Here is a 19,780-nt window from a genome sequence, read left to right on the forward strand (position 1 = left end):
CAGTCAGTGTGTGCAAGCATGATATAAAAACATGATGATTCCTTCATCAACCACTTGTGCTCTTGAATGTCAAAAACAGTTAAATTTTGTTTCTGTAGAAACACAAAGAAATTTCTATGTGTGTACAGTTTCGTAAAGATATCTTGGAGGTTTTATAAAAAGAATATGGTTTGGTAACAAATCCTGGATGGACAAAGCCCATTTCAATAATCCCTACCGTAGCACGGGCTAAAAAAAAAAGTAACCAAACATTAAATTGCAGTTCAATATTTAAATTTCAAAGACATTTACATCATAAAAGAATATGATTTTTATTTGCTCTTTTGGGTCTAAACTTTCCCCCCTTCTATGCTTAGGTTTTTCGGGGACAGATTTGGGAATAAAAATGGTCTTGGCCAAATCGAATTCAGTTTGAACATTATCAACAACACTGACCGTATCAATGGTTACTATCTCCGCAGCTGCAAATTTTGTTCCCTAGGTTGACATGTAAATAATCAATTCAACTAGGACAGCGAAATGGATTAAAAACACCCAAACTTGTAAAAAGTGTTGCATAGAGACACAAAACAAGTCTATTTTGAGTATTGGTGGGCCAGACCTAATTGTAGGTATGACAGGCAAATTTAGAAAACACAACGAAGACTTCAGCACATTGTTGCACGGTTGAAGCTAGCACGCTAATGACTTCTAGCTTGTATGTGAACCTCATGGGCCCTCATATCCAATAGTCGAACAGCAAGGTATAATTTTATATTTCAGCCTATTACAGTGATTCTCTTTTTATAGAATTCCATGTCTACATTGCCATTTCATAATTAAACAACTTTTACTACTTGAATATATAATTTATTTGTACATTATCAAATTTTGGTTTACATATTTAATTATGTTAATTTGTAGAAAGTTTTTCCATATCTTTACTGACATCTTCATCATCATCATCGTCTTCATCGTCATCATCATCATCGTCTTCTTCAGACTCATCATCATCTTATAATAGAAATATCAAATAATTACAAATCAAGATGAAAATTAGGCCACAACAGCATCATCATCTCGACACAACTGCTTTACTGTTTTTAGAAAACAAATTATTATCAAGAAACTTGACTAAAATTTAGTACTATAAAGCAGTAGTTCTCAATCTTTTTTTGGAAATGGCACACCTAGGAACACATGAAAAATTAGTGGAACACCTGGCTAAATATATATGAAAAATATCTGAATTTTGCAAAATTAAAATATGACATGTCATAGACGGCATACAACCGTAGACACAGACTAGTCATAGAATGACTCAAACTAAATAAAGAAAAAACACAGCTATGAACGTACCAGTAGACACCAGAGAATAATCAATTGGAATTAAGTGGCTTTTCGCGTTTTCTTAGTGTACTGTTAAAAATTTCGCGGCACACTTAGGAAGATCTCACAGGTGTGCCGCGGCACACTGGTTGAGAATCACTGCTATAAAGTTAGGAGATTTACAAATCTAGTTTTGGTTTAACCAGATTCTGTTATCTATGGCCCTGTTTATGTTTTCAGGGTAAACTTTGAGATATTTTCTCTTCTATTAGTGTTTAATGTCTGGTTCCACCGAGGGTGATATCCTAGCACACACGCAGGGGTCGTTCCTATGGGAGGAAATGGGAGTGCTTACCATTATTATAACTTGCTGAGCCATAAGAGAAGGATGAATAACCTGTAAATCCACCAGCACTATATCCTTCATAATCACGATCATCATCATCATCATCATCATAATCATTCTGACGACCATATTTATATTTTCTAACTGAAATAAAGCAATTGGTACATGATTATTGATTTCACTTATTTCACTTTTGAGGATAGAGCAATGAATGTAGTACAAGTATTTTGGTGCAAAAATGAAGATGTGCAGATCAAAGTATATTCTGTGTTTTTATACGCCCACATTTTCATGTGGACGTATTATGCCGTCGCCCCTGTCCGTCCGTCCACAATTGTTTGTGGATTCTCTACAGGTCACAATTCTTATCCGATTTTGACGAAACTTGAAATATAGGTTTATCCCCAAAAGATCTCGGCTGCTTTCGATATTGGCATGTATCGGATCGAAACTTCATGGATCATGGCCCCTGATTGTACGAAAAATCACGTTTTTAGCTTGTGGACCCTATAGAGGTCACAATTTTTATCCGATTTTTTTGAAACTTGAAATGTAAGTTTATAACCTAAAGATCTCGGTTCCTATCGATCTTCGCGCATATCGGACAGTAACTTCCTGAATTATGGCCCCTGATTGTACAAAAAATCGCGTTTTTACCTTGTGGACCCTATAGAGGTCATAATTTTTATCCGATTTAAAAAAACGTATTATTATATCACCGTTACACCATAAGGAAGGTTGAGTTCGAATTTCGTGAAAATCGGCCCAAAATTGACAGACAAAATGGCCGCCGTTCGTTCTCAAATAGCGTAAAAATATGGTATATCAAGGTTGTGGACCCTATAGAGGTCACAATTTTTATCCGATTTTGTTGAAACTTGAAATGTAAGTTTATAACACAAAGATCTCAGTTCCTTTCGATATTCGCGCATATTGAATTGTAATTTCCTGAATTATGGCCCTTGATAGTAGGAAAAATCACTTTCTTGTTAGCTTGTTCTCTATCCATCTCTCGAAAATGTGGGCGTATCCTGCCTGGCAACCGCTGGTTATAAGTACCCAAAAGGAATGAATTGAATGAGGGATTGGAAAACTAATAGAGTGACCTTCAGTATATAGAAATAATAGTTGTTTCATGATAAATGTACTAATTTATTTGTGTTTCGATAACATGAGGATTTAAAAATACAACAAAAATACAATGAAACAAAGCATTAATAACATGATGATATGAAATGTGGTTTAACCTCCTACTGTTCTCTACCGACTGTTACAAGTGAAATTTTTCCTGGACAGCAGCACTACGGCCTATTCTTATTTCCAACTGATTTAATGGCCAATGTGTACACAGGACTTCAGTTTTTTTGACCCTTCCAGATGACTAGACACTGATCTTTGCCAGGCCCTCCATCCTACACATTAATAACATGTCAGGATGGTATATATAGTCAGGTAAACTCATTACATTTACTATTTGTTGAAATAATATGGGAATCTGGATTTTTGTGTGAGTGTGTCTGCAGGAATTAATTTAAAAATATAATAAATACTTACTGGACATACTCAAGTCCTTAGTTTCCTGCATGTCATTATTACATTTAGGACAAGGAAATTCCCCTTTATCATATTTCACCCCTTTCCTTCGTACATGTTGATCACAGTAACATACCTGCGAAAAAAACCAACATTTCAAAAAACATTCAAAATTACGAATCAAACCATTTTCCTTAGAAATAACATGCAATAGTAAAAGAGGCTTGCTTTCTGTCAGCAATATGAAATCAACCAATGGCATAATTCTGACCAAATCTGGATGGTACATCCCACCAATGTGCTATCATATGATAAAGTGATCACTTAAAATCGAAATGAAAATATAATGAAACTAACCAATTATTAATTAATTACAGCACATAAGGAAAGTACACAGTCTACCCCAGCACAAGTTTCCCCAAGATGAAAAATAAAAGTATTAATGACTTACCTTGCACTTTAAACAAGAATATTGTCCTAATTTATTACAAGCTACACCTGTAATCAGAGAATATAAAACAAAAGAAATGAAATGGAATTTTTATCAATAATGTTATGAGAGGAAGCCATGGTGCCTTGGTGAGCAGGTTAGGGTGCTAACTTATAAACCAAATGAAATGAAAGTGCACCATCTCGGCTAATGAACATGGACATATTCCATGCAATGTGTTGTAATAGAATTTTTGCCTGGACAACTGAGCTATGACGTACTCTTATTTTGATTTCTGATTGACAAGTGTTCTTTTACTTGTACACAGGACCTCGGTTGTTTATCCCACCTGAACGACTTAGGCTGAGAAATATACGTTGAAATCTTGAAGCACCTGTATCAAATCATAATGAGAAACGTACGTAAGATATGCTCAGATCCTAGAGAAAAAATATATCTGGTTCCTAGAGAAAGTCGATACACAGTTCCTGTAGATACCCAGTTCCTGTAGATAGTATATACCCAGTTCCTACAGAAAATCTATATACTCAGTGTCTACAGACAGTCAATACCCGGTTTCTTGAGAAAGTCTATATCCAGTTTATCGAGAACAAGTGTATTCTCAGTGTATATTCAGTTTATTGAGAAAGCCTAATCCCATTTCCTATAAAAAGTCTGTTCCTGGTTTGTTGAGAAAGCATGTAATCAGTGCCTATACCTGTTGGTTTTTTTTTAAAATAAAGCCTATAATCAGTGCCTACATGTATAGAAAGTTCTCAGAGACAGTCTATACCCAGCCTGTTGAGAAAGCATATACTCAGTGCCTATAGAAAGCATAATACTCATTGCCTAGAATAAAGCTAAGCTTAGAAATATAATATAATTACATGGAATCTGAAACAACACCATGTAGTAAGTGTAGTTCCCTAGGAATATAATGATTGGCAAATCCTATGATCTTTGATAATACTTACATTTATAATTTTCTGATTCTAGTACTTGACAACTGGCTTGATGTTCAAATTGATCATCTTCACAAAGGAATCCTCTGCAAAATGAGCACTGAAAGATTCGACCTCCATGTTCCCACACTCCACGATTGCATTCTACACAATCGCCATTAGTTAACGGACATGAGCAAGCATGTGTTGATAAACATTTTCTACCATGACAAACCCACGCTTCACAAAAATCACAAACAGCTCCCTGGAAGAAATGGATTACAATATCTGCCATTCATTTTAAAGATGTCTTTCAACATGTATAAACTGATGATATATTTGGCCTAAAAACATATTCAAACTAATTTATCAATTAAAAGTTTGATTTGAATTGAATCCCCCTCAAAACATTTTAATCGAAAGAAACTATCCCAAGCTGTAAAAATCTATTTTAAGCTTGCATGTTTGTCACTCAGATTCCATTTTATGATAAATTTAATATCTGAATTCCTCATAATCTTTTAAATTGTGGTCTACTTCTGTGGGTAGAGTACAGTACCCCACCCTAGTCCTGAAAATGGCTACTCCCCTGAAGTATCAAGGGTGAACAGGTTATAGTATTATGAATGTTTAACAATGTGACGATTCTAAGAGGAGTAATATAACCCAAGCCTGGATCTATAGAATACCTACCACCATTCCTAAACCAGTTGTAAATGTTCCTGGATGTTTGACTACACAATCACCTGATTTTAATAAACATTTCTGTTTACCTGAAATACAGAAATAATATAATCTACATCAGATCTAGCTGCATCCTCAGTATCCCCAGTGGTCTCATTCCGTTCTACACCAATAACCCCTGGGTTAATCATGGGGGGGGGGGGGGATACATTTTCAAGTTACCTGCCCTTGATGATTGTTCTATTTTATTGACCAATCCCATAAATCCTTAATTGCAAAGGAAAATGGCAAAGCAAGTAACTGTCATTGGTTAAATAAAGTAAGCAAAACGCAAAGGCTCCACTTCAAGAGACAAGGTTAGGAATTAGCCAGATGGAAGTCTAAATGAGAGTAGTCCAAATTATACCAATGACATGGGGGAACCATGCAGGAAAATCTTGATAAACTTTCTCTGTCAACACAGGGATCGAATACAGGACATCCAGGTTAGCAAGCCATCGTCTTTCTTAATGAGACACCTTGGCTCCTGGATTCCATAAAATATCTTTGCACAGACAATATATTACATTGTATACATAAACAATATGTGACTGTGATAACAAAAAGAGTCGAAAGTCACAAGTCTTTGTTTTTTTATTTGACCAATATAACATGAAAGCAAAAAGTTTACAGGATACATAATACATACATAGATCTGTTATCGCGGCTGAGTCTACTTACCACATTGGGCACATATAGGTAGCCGTTGTAAATTTCCACAAAAATAACAAAATGCACGATTCTTTTGAGTCCTGTAATTAATTAGAAAAAATTTACAACAGTTTCTTTTTTTTTTCCCTTTTTCAATAAATTATGTTGTTTCTCTGATCTTTATAAGAAAAAAGCAACAAGCAACCTAATAACTTGATACAATCTTTTGGAAAATGCTTCATTTGTTAAATGTATGTGTGGTGATCTCCTGCACTTATTATTAAATTTGGTCCAGTAAATGACAGTTAATATGAAAACAAAGGGTACCCAGATTTGTAAAGTCTGTTCAAAAGAGCACATACTTCTTCAAAATCTGAGAAGAAATATGTGGCATACAATAGCGTTTTTATTTTCGGAATCCCCTGTTTATAGTAAACTACCGATACCACACATTAGACCACATTCTGCACACAGAGATCCATCTACTTCAAACTTCAAGAATAGATCTCTGCTCTAAATGGCCGCCATATCCAAAAATTGGTATACTCACTGTATTCTCAAAGTATACTTAGTGTTTTCGAAGAAAATCGTTGATTTAGGACTTAAAATGTTGGTCAACTCGCTCAGTGTCTGTTCTCAAGTGGAGCTAACTATAGACAGACAGCCTAAGTTTAGTATGATTAGACCAGAGAATAAAGATGTATTTTCAATATTACAACAAGGGTAACAATCATTTAAACTTACTTTTTACACTGATCACATTCCTGCAAAAAAAAAGGTAGAAAAATATATCACTACGAAATTAGTTTTTACTGTGTAGTTAATTGGGCAAAAAGTTAATACATTTGTTTATATCAATGCAGATGATCTCCTGTTCTGATTCAATCAGAATAAAGCTAAACTTTGGTGGTACCGGCACCTATGGTGGTAAGTTATAGAGGAAACAGGCTAAATAAATGTTTGAATATCATTAGAAAGAATTAAAAAAGCGATAACGGATTATAATTTTAACAAAATACCTTTGTCTATCTCAATGCAAGAAGTATTTTCCATTATCATTATTTATAATAGAAAAGACATGCTTTAACTGCCTGAACTCATTCACATTGCACAAACATGCATGATATTAACAGAGTGCTTTGACAACCTTATTCCCTGGTTTTCTGAGTGAAAATCTCTCCATCAGTCAGTGTTTTATGTCTTGGAACAGACCAACAGAAGAGACATGCAATTTGTGCGACAACCATGTGTGGTCAACTTAATTGATTGAATTTTCCTTCCTATAAACTGTTTCTTCCTATTATGTGGGATTTTCTTCTCGACCAGAACCCTGTCTTTGATTTAATAGTGACATCTAGTGAAATACTTGATAGTGGGGCATATGGTTAATTCACTAACAAAGCATTAACGGAAAAGACAAATTGTTCTCAAAATTTTGACAGAAACAATATTTAATATAGCTGATTTCTATTTCTTCTTTAAACAGCTAATAGGATATCTTATTCAGCTCTATTGGATGGCTAATTGAAAAGCACTGTAATATTTACTGACCTTTCAATTTTAAAAGCAGATTTTCAAGTTCAAAGTTGAGAATGAGACGTTTTACCACCTAATGGAATGGATATTTGGACCACATAATTTGATATACTGATTTTATTTTGAATAATAGCATTGTCAAAATATTTTCCCAAAGAAGGGACTTCCATACTGATGTACAATATATAAGTTTTTTAAATGGTTGCGAAAATTTTATATCATATATTGGGTAAACCGTTTTTTTCCGTTATTTAATTGTACGTCTTTGTGAAAATAGCCCAGATGCGTTATGAAGATTTCAAGAAAGGAAAATGACGAACGTAAAAGAAAAACATGAGTTATCCTCCTATATAACTGACTGAAGCGACGAGTGATAACATATACACGGGCCAATTTCTGTTCACTGATATTCCTTCGAATACCAAAACTTGTTATGTGAGGCTGTGAGAGGATATCTGATAATTCAAAAAAGTAATTGAATGTCACTAGATAAGGGAAAACACGAAAAATAGAAATAGTCTGTACATTCCCTTGTTTTTATGCACAGACTTTTTCTATTTTTCTCGTTTTCTCTTTTCTAGTGACAGTCAATTATATTTTTGAATTGTCAGATATCCTACCACAGTCTCATATATAACAACTTTTGGTCTTCAAAGAAATTGTTAATCTTAATGAGCAGAAATTCTCCCGTGTATCTGTTGTTATCACTCGTCACTTCAGACTCAGTTACCGATATAGAAGCATAACTTGTGTTTTCCTTTTGTGTTCGTCACTTCCCTGTCTTGAAATCTCCATAACGTATCTATTGTAGCAATGATCTCTGTGTTAAAATTATATTTGGAATGTGTTTAACCAGTTCTATAACAAATGTCATAATGATGACACACCAATATTGTCCTTTAAATATAATGATTTGTTGGACTATTGTTTTACCATCATTAAATTACAGGGTCTGTCAGCAAGTTGTCTTTGAAATTGGGCATTTTTAATGTCCTTTTGTCTTTCCTTCTGTTTATCGGCTTTTTTCTTAGCCCCCGTCTTCTTCTTCGGCATTTTGTTTTTTCGGTTATTGTTAAAAACTAATGTTCCTGACAATTATAGCAGACAACCCCATATAAAATATACATGTGGCTCCAGAGTATTGTTTCGATTATTGAGTCTAATTTGAATAGAAAATGTCAATGGTAAAAATAATGTCTTGACAATGTTGTCTTAAATTTATACGGAAGTGATAAATTACGCGTGCGCACAGGTTGTGGCTGGACGTCCATTTTGTCTGTATGCCTTGAGAGAAAGATTAATTGACGTTTGGCTAAAAAAAACCGCGGTAAGCGTCAATGTAGATGGGTCTACAACCTTTAGAATTTGGTGATTGCCTCACCGACAGTCCCTTTTTTAGGGAAAAACTCCATGAACATGAAAAGGAACTGGAAAGAACTAGCAAGGCGATCAAGAATCTGATTCAACATGGAAATAAAGTTCTTGAAGCTGCCAAACGTGAGTTTTGTTTATGATTTACGAATCCACTACCAATGGCATCTCCATTTTCATATTTACACCATTTGACATACCCTCTCTCTATTTATTTACAATTGTTCCAACATAAATTTATGACTTTCATTAGTAACTTATCAAAGCAATGCTTCAGTGACATCGAGAAGAGATGGAGAACATAAAAAATTAATGAGGCTGAGCAGAAACTAAGACCTAGAGTAAAAATGAAGAAGGTGACTGCCATAAATATGACATCAGAATTTTGTTTAGATTTTCCAAACCCATAGATTTATGATGCTCCTACATGCAGTCTAGTATGTATATTAAATGGGTGTGGCTGTGCAGGTTGTTTCATTCCTATCTGTTCTATATTTTGATAAGCCAAGGCCAAAGCTAATTCCTCCTATTTCATCCCTATTCAGATTCTATTGTATTATTGTAATCGCATTTAATAAGTGAGAGTTGAGTTATGCATGTAATGACATATGTAACTTACTGTATTGTTTAATAGGTTGTTAAACACTTTATTGATTGTTATTAATAATAAAACATTTAATTAACCGAGTGAGATTTAAATGATTGCAATATATTCTGTATGTGAGTAAAGTAAACATTATTTCCTGACCAATAATATTAAAATTTCAATATGATACCTGACAAGAGTAACCCATGAACAATATACCTAATCCAGTCATTGTTTTCTAAGGCGAGTGATGACTCGAGCGCTTACCACTCACCTGAATGTTGACCGAGGGGAGGTTTTTCTCCTTAAAATTGAACCTTTCTCTCCTTTACAAAGTCATTAGGGGTTTATTATAATTTATGAAACCAGGAATGATCCCATAACATGCAGTTATTGATCTTCAGAAACAATTCCCATACATACAAATTAGCACTCTCCTTAATATCAGATTACTCTCCTTAATTTCCAAACTATTCTTCTTATCGAAACTGGGAGAGTTTTTTTAGGGGAGCGATTTATTCAATTTGTTGATTACATGATCTACATGTAAAGTTGTGATTACTATTAGTAAGCTTTTCAAAGCTTTATATGGAGCAATTCCATGGTGACAGAAGTACCATTCTCTTGAACAATATTTTTCAAAACATGTATGATAAAAATCAATCATGTTGAGTGACAATTAATGATTGCTATTAAAAATCAGAATAAACCTCTTAGAACTTCCAAACTAAGCAATTCTGTATTTAACCTTAATAATTAAAAGAAATCTGTGAAGTAAAAAGTTTTATTAACTTTCATATGAAACAAAGCCTGTTAATAATGCACATATTTTGACCAAAAATCACATTTTGGAAAATTATTTAAGATAAAAATATCTGTATGGACTAATACATGCCTTTGTTGATAAAATATTAAAATTTTATTAGTTATTTTAGTTTATATAGGATGAAAAAATCCTACATGCCTTATAGAAAAGAGGAAAAAAAACGACCCATGTAATTTTGTGATGAAAGAGCCCACCTGGGGTGAAATGGTTTTGGGATGAAGTGACCTGCTCCCTTTTGAATAGTCTTATGATGTGATCTTTTAAAGGCATTTAGTAACTGGATAGAGCAATAGACTATAACACATACTTATGGAAGAACAATTATTGATTTATTTAGGCGACGTTTTTGCTTGAAAACATTGAGAGAATACTCTTCTAAACGTCTCCTAAATTAATCAGTTTTCCATAAGTATGTGTTATAGTATATTCTTATGATTTGATTGATTCCGGTATGGGGGGGTGGATGGCCAAATGGTTAGCACGTGCTGAATCATAAGGCCTGTCATTGAGTCAACTGTCCAACCTTGTGGGTTTTCTCCGGGTCTTCCGGTTTCCTCTCACTGCTAAAGACCCCTACGCGCAAGCGAATTATTGAAATAAAATTAAACCATATGTTAGTCCCAAAATGACCTGGTTTGTGTTGAGTGCACATTAAACCCCATTTCTCTCTCTCTCTCTTTTTATTCCGTTATAGCATAGGGCAGTGTTGGCCAACCTGTTACATGTACATACCATTTGTCAATTTGTTTACACATGAATTCAGATGCGCCATACAACTCTTGCACCCCGGTCTACTTATTGTGAAAATGTGTTAGAAATAGACATAAGAATTAAACGTGTTCGCTGATTGAACAGTTACAGAAGAAAAGTCCCATCTTTTCCAGTTTGATTCATTAAGCATGATTTTAACTGAAAACAGGTTAATGTGAATGCTAAAAAGAATGTGCACAACATATTAAAATCGTTAAAGATAATGAGTAGGTACTCAGTATGCAATTCGCCACTTCTAATCATCTAAATAATATGCATGCTCCGGAGGTTGATCATCCATGGGGTAGGGCATTCATTTTCATTAATTTATTATTTGTAGCCTACTTTTAGTGTCTGACTGACTGTTTTGACTGAACTATTGGCGATTTTGACTATGTAGATGTTGTTCAATTATAAGTGTATCTAGCTAATTATCATATTTAATTAATTACTTTTTCAATCATCACAGTTTTATTTATTTGTGCAATATTTTATGCACAGGATTAAACACAATTTTATCGGGATATAAACACAATTTTCTGAATATAACATAAAAAATGACCAGTATCAAGATATGATTAAATTCAAAATTTTATAGCTACTCATATATTGTTTTTCCACTACATGTACATGTACGTATGGCAGTACACGTACATGCATGTCATGGAATGTCTCACACATGAACAGCCAGCCTAAATGTACCATTAAAATAAACCTTTGAATTTGGCCATATGTGATGTTGATGCTTGACTTAATTTTTATACGCCCACATTGAAATGTGGACGTATATTGCCGTCGCCCCCGTCCGTCGTCCACAATTTCTTGTGAACGCTCTAACGCCAAAAGTTATCATCCAATTTTTTTAAAATTGATATATGTTGTTTACATTAGTGAGATGAGGAAGCCTATTTAATTTCAATAATTTCTGTTTATTATGTCTAGAGTTATGGCCCTTGTTTCACTTTATTGATCCTTGTGAACGCTCTAACGTCAAAAGTTATCAGCCGATCTTTCTGAAAATTATTTGCATTATTTAGATTACTGAAACGAAGAAGCCTATTGAATTTCAGCAATTTCCGTTGATTACGTCTAGAGTTATGGCCCTTGTTTCACTTTATTGATCCTTGTGAACGCTCTAACGTCCAAAGTTATCATTCGATCTTTCTGAAAATTATATGCATTATTTAAATTACTGAGACGAAAAAGGCTATTGAATTTCAGCAATTTCCGTTAATATCGTCTAGAGTTATGGCCCTTGTTTCACTTTATTGAACCTTGTGAACGTTCTAACGCCAAAAGTTATCACCCGATCTTTGTGAAATTTATATGCATGATTTAAATTAGTGAAACGAAAAAGCCTATTGAATTTTAGCAATTTACAATAATTACTTCTAGAGTTATTGCCCTTGTTTCATTTTGTTAAACCTTGTTAATGCTCGATTGATGAAAGTTATCATCCGATATGTATGAAATTTATATGCATTATTTAAATTAGTAAAACAAAAAAGCCTGTCAAATTTCAACAATTTCTGTAGATTACTTCCAGAGTTGAGACCCTTGTTTCAGTTTGTAGAACCTGGTAAACCCTCAAACGACAAAATTTATAATCTGATCTGTATGGAACTGTCTTGTAAAGGCCCCCAATTACCTACAAAGGAATAAATATGCGACAACCCTTGTCGACCGCTCGGACGATTTATCTGCTGTGGGCGTATGTTTTGTTGCCTGGCAACCTATCTTTAATATACCAGGGGAAGGAAATAAATGAAATGAGATAGGGTTTCCAACAGCTAACTTTTCTGCACTAATACTGGGTCACCAAATTCGACAGAGACCCTTTAACTTATGCATACGTATGTGATACATGTACATCTAGTTTGTGGGAAATAACTGGATCACTAATCAGAAGGTTACAGGTTTGATTTCAGTGTTAAGACAAAACATTTCCAGGAATTGTTCAGACTGGATTCAACTTGTCCGTGGTACAGGATGACTAGTTTTGCAGAGAAAACATCTTATTATTTTGATGAGACAAAAATGGGTCTTGTACGTATGTGCTATTGACAACATGTTGGAGATCCCCTGACAGAATGCAAAATAATGATTAGGCCATGGCATCACTGTAAGGCCATACATGTACTTCCCTCATAGTGACACTGTATGCCACTCAATAGTTGGTGCAGAAAAGTAAGATGTTCGTAATAAAACCCCATTTCATATCATTTTTACATTGTAACTGTAATTGATTACATGTACTTGTACTTATATGTAAAGTGGAGGCTATGGCCGCTATCTAGTTGTATGTACATTGTACTTGTGTCATATTACTTTAAATTAAATATAAATGACTTGTTAATTCAACATAAGATGGTAATTTACTGCAATAAGTCTAGTTGTACATCTAGTTAGACAGTAAATATACTTGTATCTGCATATTTGATACAGTCATCAGTGTAAATATTATACTTGTCACTGATTTTTCTTGTATTCTTAATGTGTTTCATACTGAATAATGAATTGAATTGAAAATACATGTATAGGCCTATCTACATACATGTATGTACCGTAGGTTGATGAAATTTGAAGTTATTTTATAGCTGAACTCTGTTGTATATGTAGGTCACTTTTCTCAAGAAATTAGATGTACATGTACTGTTACTTCATGAGCTTATATATTGATCAATTTCAGTCACATGATAAAAATAGGAAATATGGTTTAAATAAACACTATGATAATATATTATTTTATTCACTACTGTATACATCAGATAGATATATTCACTACTGTTTTATAATTTGTACAAGAAAGCTGAATTACACAGTACAACTTCTGGAACTGGTACAATAACATTTCTTAAAGTTTGGCAGGCAAGCAAAATGGTTCAATATTAATTGAGATATCCAGACTTGCCAGTGTATTCTCTGGGTGGTTATAAGAATAAACATAACTTAGATGGATGTCTGTAGGGAAACATCAATTGATAATACGAATAATGTAATGTCTGTAATTTCTTATCTTATTGAACAAAAATGTGTTCAATTAGAATAGCAATGTTTCCTTAAACCCAGTTCCAGTATCGTTAGATGTACGTATATACATGTATGGTTGTAAACCATCAACCTTCTTCGTTAAATATTTAAGAGTTTACAAAAAAGAGTGAAATTAAAGAGTGTAATAGAAGAGGGTTTTAAATTACATGTATTATGAACATTTCCTTATCTCAACCCAAGAAATTGCATACTATTAACTGTAGCCTGTCCTGTAACCTGTTGATATGATCTTTGTTTCTTCTCTAATCATATAAGTTGAAATTTAACAAAATGGTTATTTTAATAAAATTTTATACATGTATTGTAGTTAAACAGGCATTATACAAGGGCTAAATCTGCCTATTTGCAGGTCTTTATTTAGCCTTAAAAACTATTAAGACATTTATTAACATGAAAAGACCATAATCAACCCTCGATGCCATCTGATGGGTCCGATTTTCAACAGATTTAAATCCGATCTGGGGTTCAAGTTCAACTGCAGTTTATTATTTAAAGTATAAATAGATAATGGAGACCTTATTTATTATTCTAACGATGATAATCAAGGCTACAGTCACTAAAGTGTTGTGGAAAATAAGAATTTGACTGAAATTTTCAGCATACATTTATTCCCTTTACATTATCTTTTTTTTAAACTATTTATAGCGAGAACTGTCAGCTTTCACTCTAATCTTCCATAATGCCGTTTTAATTGTCGAAAAGGAATTTTTTGTTCCGACAATAGACATTGAACAAATGTTCATAAAAATAGCTTAGTAAGACATTTAATTGTTCAAATAATAAACAAATTTTAAATTCTACTTTTTTTTTTACCAACAGAACTATCTGTCGCCCAGAAGCAATTTGCTAAAGATCTGACAGAGTTTAACTTTGAGACCATCAACAATCAACAAACGGATGATGAACGAATTATTGGTAAGTAGACCATATGAAAATATTTTGTAAATTGCTTTGATGTATTCTTGGTTGTGCTAGGATCTTTTGTTAAAAATTGCCATTATTGGTAAAAATTGACCATAATGAATGACACAACTTGGCAATCAATCGCTTATTTTGAAATAAATATAGTGTTGATGTAATTCCCCAAGTATTTCATCTAATTGAATTCATATGTATTGTATGAAAAGGGTGTCGGTTGTGAATAAATCTAAAATAACATCATATAAACTCTAAGCATGTATAAATGTTGGGCAATAATTCAAATTAATGTACAGCAAGCCAATCAGTCAATGTGACATTTTATAGTTATAACTCTTATTCACTTGACACACATATTTTAGTATTTCTCTATGAATAACTTACATGTATTGTATTATTACTTAGAAAATAGCTGGATTAAGTCCAATATATTGTTCACATACTGTGAAGTTTATGAAGTACGGTATCAAGTTCATTGATAAAAAATCAATTTTAGTAATAAAATGATTTGAATTATAATTTTTGGACTATAAAAATCAAAGTTTGAAAATAAAAGGATTTTTGGTTTTGATTATAATTTGAAATTGATATGATAAGTAATATAATATAGTACAAGTATACTTATTCCATAATACATGCACATGTACATGTATGTACGGTATCAAATTTTTACTGGAATGGGCTGAGATAGTAGCAAGTAAATTTGTTAGTAATTAGTTTGTATTGTACTACATATGAAGTGAAGACAGAAATGTTGTTGATAGTTAACAGGTTATCAGAGAATGTCAGTCTCTGTTTAGAAATTAAACATCTGTACCACATGTCTTTCAAGTAGTTTGTAGTTTAGACTACCTTCACATTGTCTCAAGTTCAATTCTAATACTATTCCCAGTGTGTACAGAGCATTAGATTATTTTATACAGTCTTAATCAATAACCTTCGAATGTCCATAAAAGACTGTTATTGTTTAAATAGATACAGTTATATCCAAAATACCTGAGTTGAGCTGTATATTATCTCATTTACAATATATTAATTCACCAGGCTAACTTCTAATTACTACTGAAAGATGTTCCTTGAATCCGCATTATAGGAGATTAGATAAAGAGTTGACAGTTCTCGCTATAATAGTTAAAAAAATAGATAATGTAAATAGAACATGCTGAAAATTTCAGTCAAATTACTCCACTCTGAACAGAGATGCTTGTATTAGCTTTTGAATTTTAGGCTAACCATGATCATCATTACTTAAGTCGTGGTACGATAAAAAAACAAAGTCTTAATTATCCATATTTACGTTTAATTATTTTTCAAAGAATGTATTCCAATCTGCTAAATATCGCAGACTAGTGATAGCATCGAGAGTTGATTATGGTCTGGACAAGTTAATGTTTAATTAATAATTTAGATAACATTTTCAGGTCTAAAGAAAGAACTACAATAGACAGATTTAGCTTTTACATAATGTATGTTTAAGTAAAATTTTAGCAATAAATTTAAATTTGACAAAAAGAAATGATAGTTTAAATACAAATAAAACATTGTTTACAGTTAATTTGTTGTAGTAAAAAATATATTGCTTATAGTACACATCTACCAGTATATTAAATGTAGTTTTCAGTGGATTGACACCTGTTAATTCTATATCTGTTAGCTTACAAATACCTTGGTACACACCTATCTTAGGTTATATCAGCTATAAACATTTGATTAAATTAACCATTTAGATTTAGATAATTTTAGATAACTTGCTAATAATCATATCGTTACATCTCTTTTCATAAGATTAACAAACACTCTAAAACTAATAAATCATTGAGGCCATGATTAATAATATAGGGTATTTTTATTAAGTTCAGATTTGAATCCGTTCTGTAGTTTTATATTTCCTATGTTTTGAGGAATTGTGTAGATACAGAGTAATAATACTGATAACTGTATGATAAAGTTGAAACAGGATACACTAGCTGAGTGTCATTAAGATTTACATGTATCATATAACCTTCACACTTCATACAACATCAGGTCAATTCTGGTCTTGTCTTTAGTATATAGATTTATTTTACTTGGGTACATATGTCTGTTTCATACATTTACCTAGTAGTATATGTATTTCAGAGTTTTGGTTTCCTTTGGGGTCTTGGCTTAACTATTTTTTTTAACAGACAGGTCTATTTACATGTACCGGTACATTAAATTTATATGTCCATTTTCCCTTAATATTACAACCCTTCCCACTCCACAAGTTCTTTAAGACCTACATATAATCCACCTTTTGTGCCTACTACTCGTTACAAAATCTTGGATACACCACTAGGCCTTTACAAGTTATTTTACAATATAGACCTACTTAAATCACATATTTTGTTTATATGAGTGTTGTGATGAAACAAATATAACAGCTTGTAAACACAGGGAGAGGGGCAGGGGTGTTCATGTCAACTCAACACAAACTAGGTCATTTAGGAACAAAAATTTTATTTCAATAATTCACCTGTTTGTGGGGGACCTTTAGTAGTGGGAGGAAACCAGAGGACCCTGAGGAAACCCATTAGGTTAGACAAATGACCCTATGCATGAATAGGATCATAACCACACCATTTGACTCAAATTACAAACCATATTATCTTAAGTGTCACTTAACCACAATGGTATGCATGTACTAGTGGTACAGTTGACTGCCTTTCCACTTCAACTTTTTTCATGGGATTCTTGAGTTTGCAATCTGATTAAAATACAGATCTATATTTCATTCTGTTTTTTATACTTTCAATGGCCTACACTACATGAAGATCTGACCAGTTGTTTTGGGAGGTCGCGTCAGAGGTCATACTAGCGTCCTTTGACCCTATTATGTCAGACATTTGATAACCAACCAACATTGATGTTTTTAGTGGATTATCTACAGTTCCGTGCACCTCATGCCAAAAGCTTGCCGTAACAGACCGTTTCATTGGCTAACCCCTCATATCATCCAGAACACGTCGATGATAAAAACTCTTCCAGATCCTAGTGTAGTTAAGAAAAGTAAAAACAAAATTTTGAACTATAACAAACGAAACGAAATAGGATCTATGTTTTAATCAGATTGTCGAATTTGTCTCTTTTAAAAAACTAAATCAAATCATGACATAAAGTTTTATTTTGTTAGTCGCAAAATAACAAAAAATGTCAAGTCAATGGTTAATCCTTTTTCAGACTTTCTCTGATTTAATTTACAAAACACAAATAAATAAATGAAAATAAGACCAAACTTTATGTTTATCCTTTTTTAGCTCACTCTCTTCAAGAATTTGGTAAAATTATAACAGCCATTGAAGAGGAACGACAAGTTATGGTAAGTTACACATGTATATCAATCAATGTTACAAGATTGGATTAGTATTCCAGATTTTTTTCAAATATTTATATATGATTGGAGTAACTGTATTATTTCTTCGTACTTCGTTGTCATACACAGTCATCATCATGGACAGATACATGTAGATACATGTACACAGATAAATAATTGTGATGCAGTTTCCTACTGTTCACCGTGAAAAGCTTCCACTCCGTGAAATAGTCCCTTGTATATCTTAGTAGTGGGATCCCTATATTGGAACCAAGTACGGATCATAAAATGACACAAGCATGAACAATGATGAACTAATATTTGCATAGTTAAAATTACAGAGATCAAAAGTAAAACTATCTTCTACTTTCAGTTGAACATGGCAAGTGAACAGTTTGTGAAACCTTTAGAAACATTCCGTAAGGAGAATATAGGTGCTGCTAAGGTAAAATAACATCTACTACTTGTAGCTTCAGTTGTTTTATTTAGATGACAATTTTCTAAATCATTTTTCTAACAAATTCATCAAACATTTAGAAACCTCCACATTGTTTCTTCTTTTTTCGGGTATTTGGTATCTAAAAATAATCCTTTTGTTATTTTCATGTTTTATATTTAATTAAAAGATTTGGTTGTAATATAATTCTTTTTTTTTTCTTTGGGTATTTTATTACTATTGATATGTAGAAAATTGTTGAAAACATGAAAATTATGTCATTGGTTTATTTCTGGAAATGGCTTTTGGCAGTAAATTGCTATATAATCATCATATTTTGTTAATTTCAGTACGATTCTATTAAGGTACAACTTAACATTTTATTTTTCTTCACAAAAATGTGCATTAGTATTTATTCATTTATTTATTTTTTTAATATATTTTTTGGCGCTTAATTATTCTCAAACAATATTTCCGAATTTCTTTGTCACTGTTCTACGAACTGTTGTAGATTAAATCATTGTACTGAAGTTAAAGTTTCAGTTCCTCATCTTGTGTGTAGCCTATCCTTTTCGTGTGTTTTCAATCAAATTCAGTTGTTAGCGGAAAATAAGGAAGTATGCTATTATTTGCTATTCTGGTTAAGATGTTAAATGGCCTTCAAACAGAAACATTTTTTATGTCATCGAACCAACCAGTTTAAAAGCACCATCCTGCTACCTGTCTGTGAGATGTGTCTATTTCCCAAACTTACTTTTTCTGGCAGTCTAAATATTTGGCTTAAATGTGCAAATTTCATCATCTCTTGAAATTATTAATGCCTTTGTCTTACAGAGCAGTTGAGCTTGTTTGGTTGATGATCTGTGTGAACACCACACTACTCTTGTCTTACAAACGCCATTATTGTTAAACTAGCTTATGTATAGCCACCCGACAAGTCTTTGTCAGTAAGGCCTATATAATGATGTTCAAATTAAAGCCATTCTTATTCAAATATGAATCCTTTAACCTATTAGTGATTAAAATTTAGATTAATTTATTTT

General features: G+C 32.8%; 2 protein-coding genes across 10 annotated transcripts in view; one reads left to right on the forward strand and one right to left on the reverse strand.

Annotated features, from left to right (window-relative positions):
• Positions 1–836: 836 nt before the first annotated feature.
• On the reverse strand, positions 837–8,640 carry LOC126830895 (zinc finger protein 330 homolog). The gene is made up of 9 exons (XM_050561384.2): positions 8,402–8,640; positions 6,677–6,696; positions 5,963–6,033; positions 5,252–5,331; positions 4,592–4,823; positions 3,639–3,685; positions 3,209–3,323; positions 1,664–1,798; positions 837–993 (listed from the first exon to the last, which is right to left on the reverse strand). The coding sequence occupies exons 1-9, from the start codon at positions 8,519–8,521 to the stop codon at positions 893–895; spliced, it is 921 nt and encodes a 306-aa protein (XP_050417341.1). The 5' UTR covers positions 8,522–8,640; the 3' UTR covers positions 837–892.
• Positions 8,641–8,721: 81 nt separating this feature from the next.
• The window catches only part of LOC126830890 (rho GTPase-activating protein 26), a 43,387-nt gene continuing 32,328 nt past the window's right edge, over positions 8,722–19,780 (forward strand). For 8 of the 9 annotated variants that reach the window (XM_050561363.2, XM_050561368.2, XM_050561369.2 and 5 more), the window contains exons 1-5: positions 8,722–8,965; positions 14,872–14,967; positions 18,246–18,307; positions 18,675–18,746; positions 19,088–19,102. In XM_050561363.2, the coding sequence (XP_050417320.1) occupies positions 8,812–8,965; positions 14,872–14,967; positions 18,246–18,307; positions 18,675–18,746; positions 19,088–19,102 (399 nt within the window). In that variant the 5' untranslated portion in view covers positions 8,722–8,811. The remainder of the gene's footprint in view (positions 8,966–14,871; positions 14,968–18,245; positions 18,308–18,674; positions 18,747–19,087; positions 19,103–19,780) is intronic. The other variant, XM_050561365.2, reaches the window with a different exon arrangement.

The sequence above is a fragment of the Patella vulgata genome, chromosome 8, assembly GCF_932274485.2.
Source record: "Patella vulgata chromosome 8, xgPatVulg1.2, whole genome shotgun sequence".
In the NCBI taxonomy this organism is placed as follows: Eukaryota; Metazoa; Mollusca; class Gastropoda; family Patellidae; genus Patella; species Patella vulgata.

Bases quoted from the DNA above. Each gene is read 5' to 3' on its own strand.
- LOC126830895 (XM_050561384.2), bottom strand. From the start codon at position 8,521: ATGCCGAAGAAGAAGACGGGGGCTAAGAAAAAAGCCGATAAACAGAAG. The intron at 6,697-8,401 runs GTAAAACAATAG...TTTTTTTTGCAG, and splicing joins GACCCTGTAATTTAATGATG to GAATGTGATCAGTGTAAAAA. The intron at 6,034-6,676 runs GTAAGTTTAAAT...AATTAATTACAG, and splicing joins GAATGTGATCAGTGTAAAAA to GACTCAAAAGAATCGTGCAT.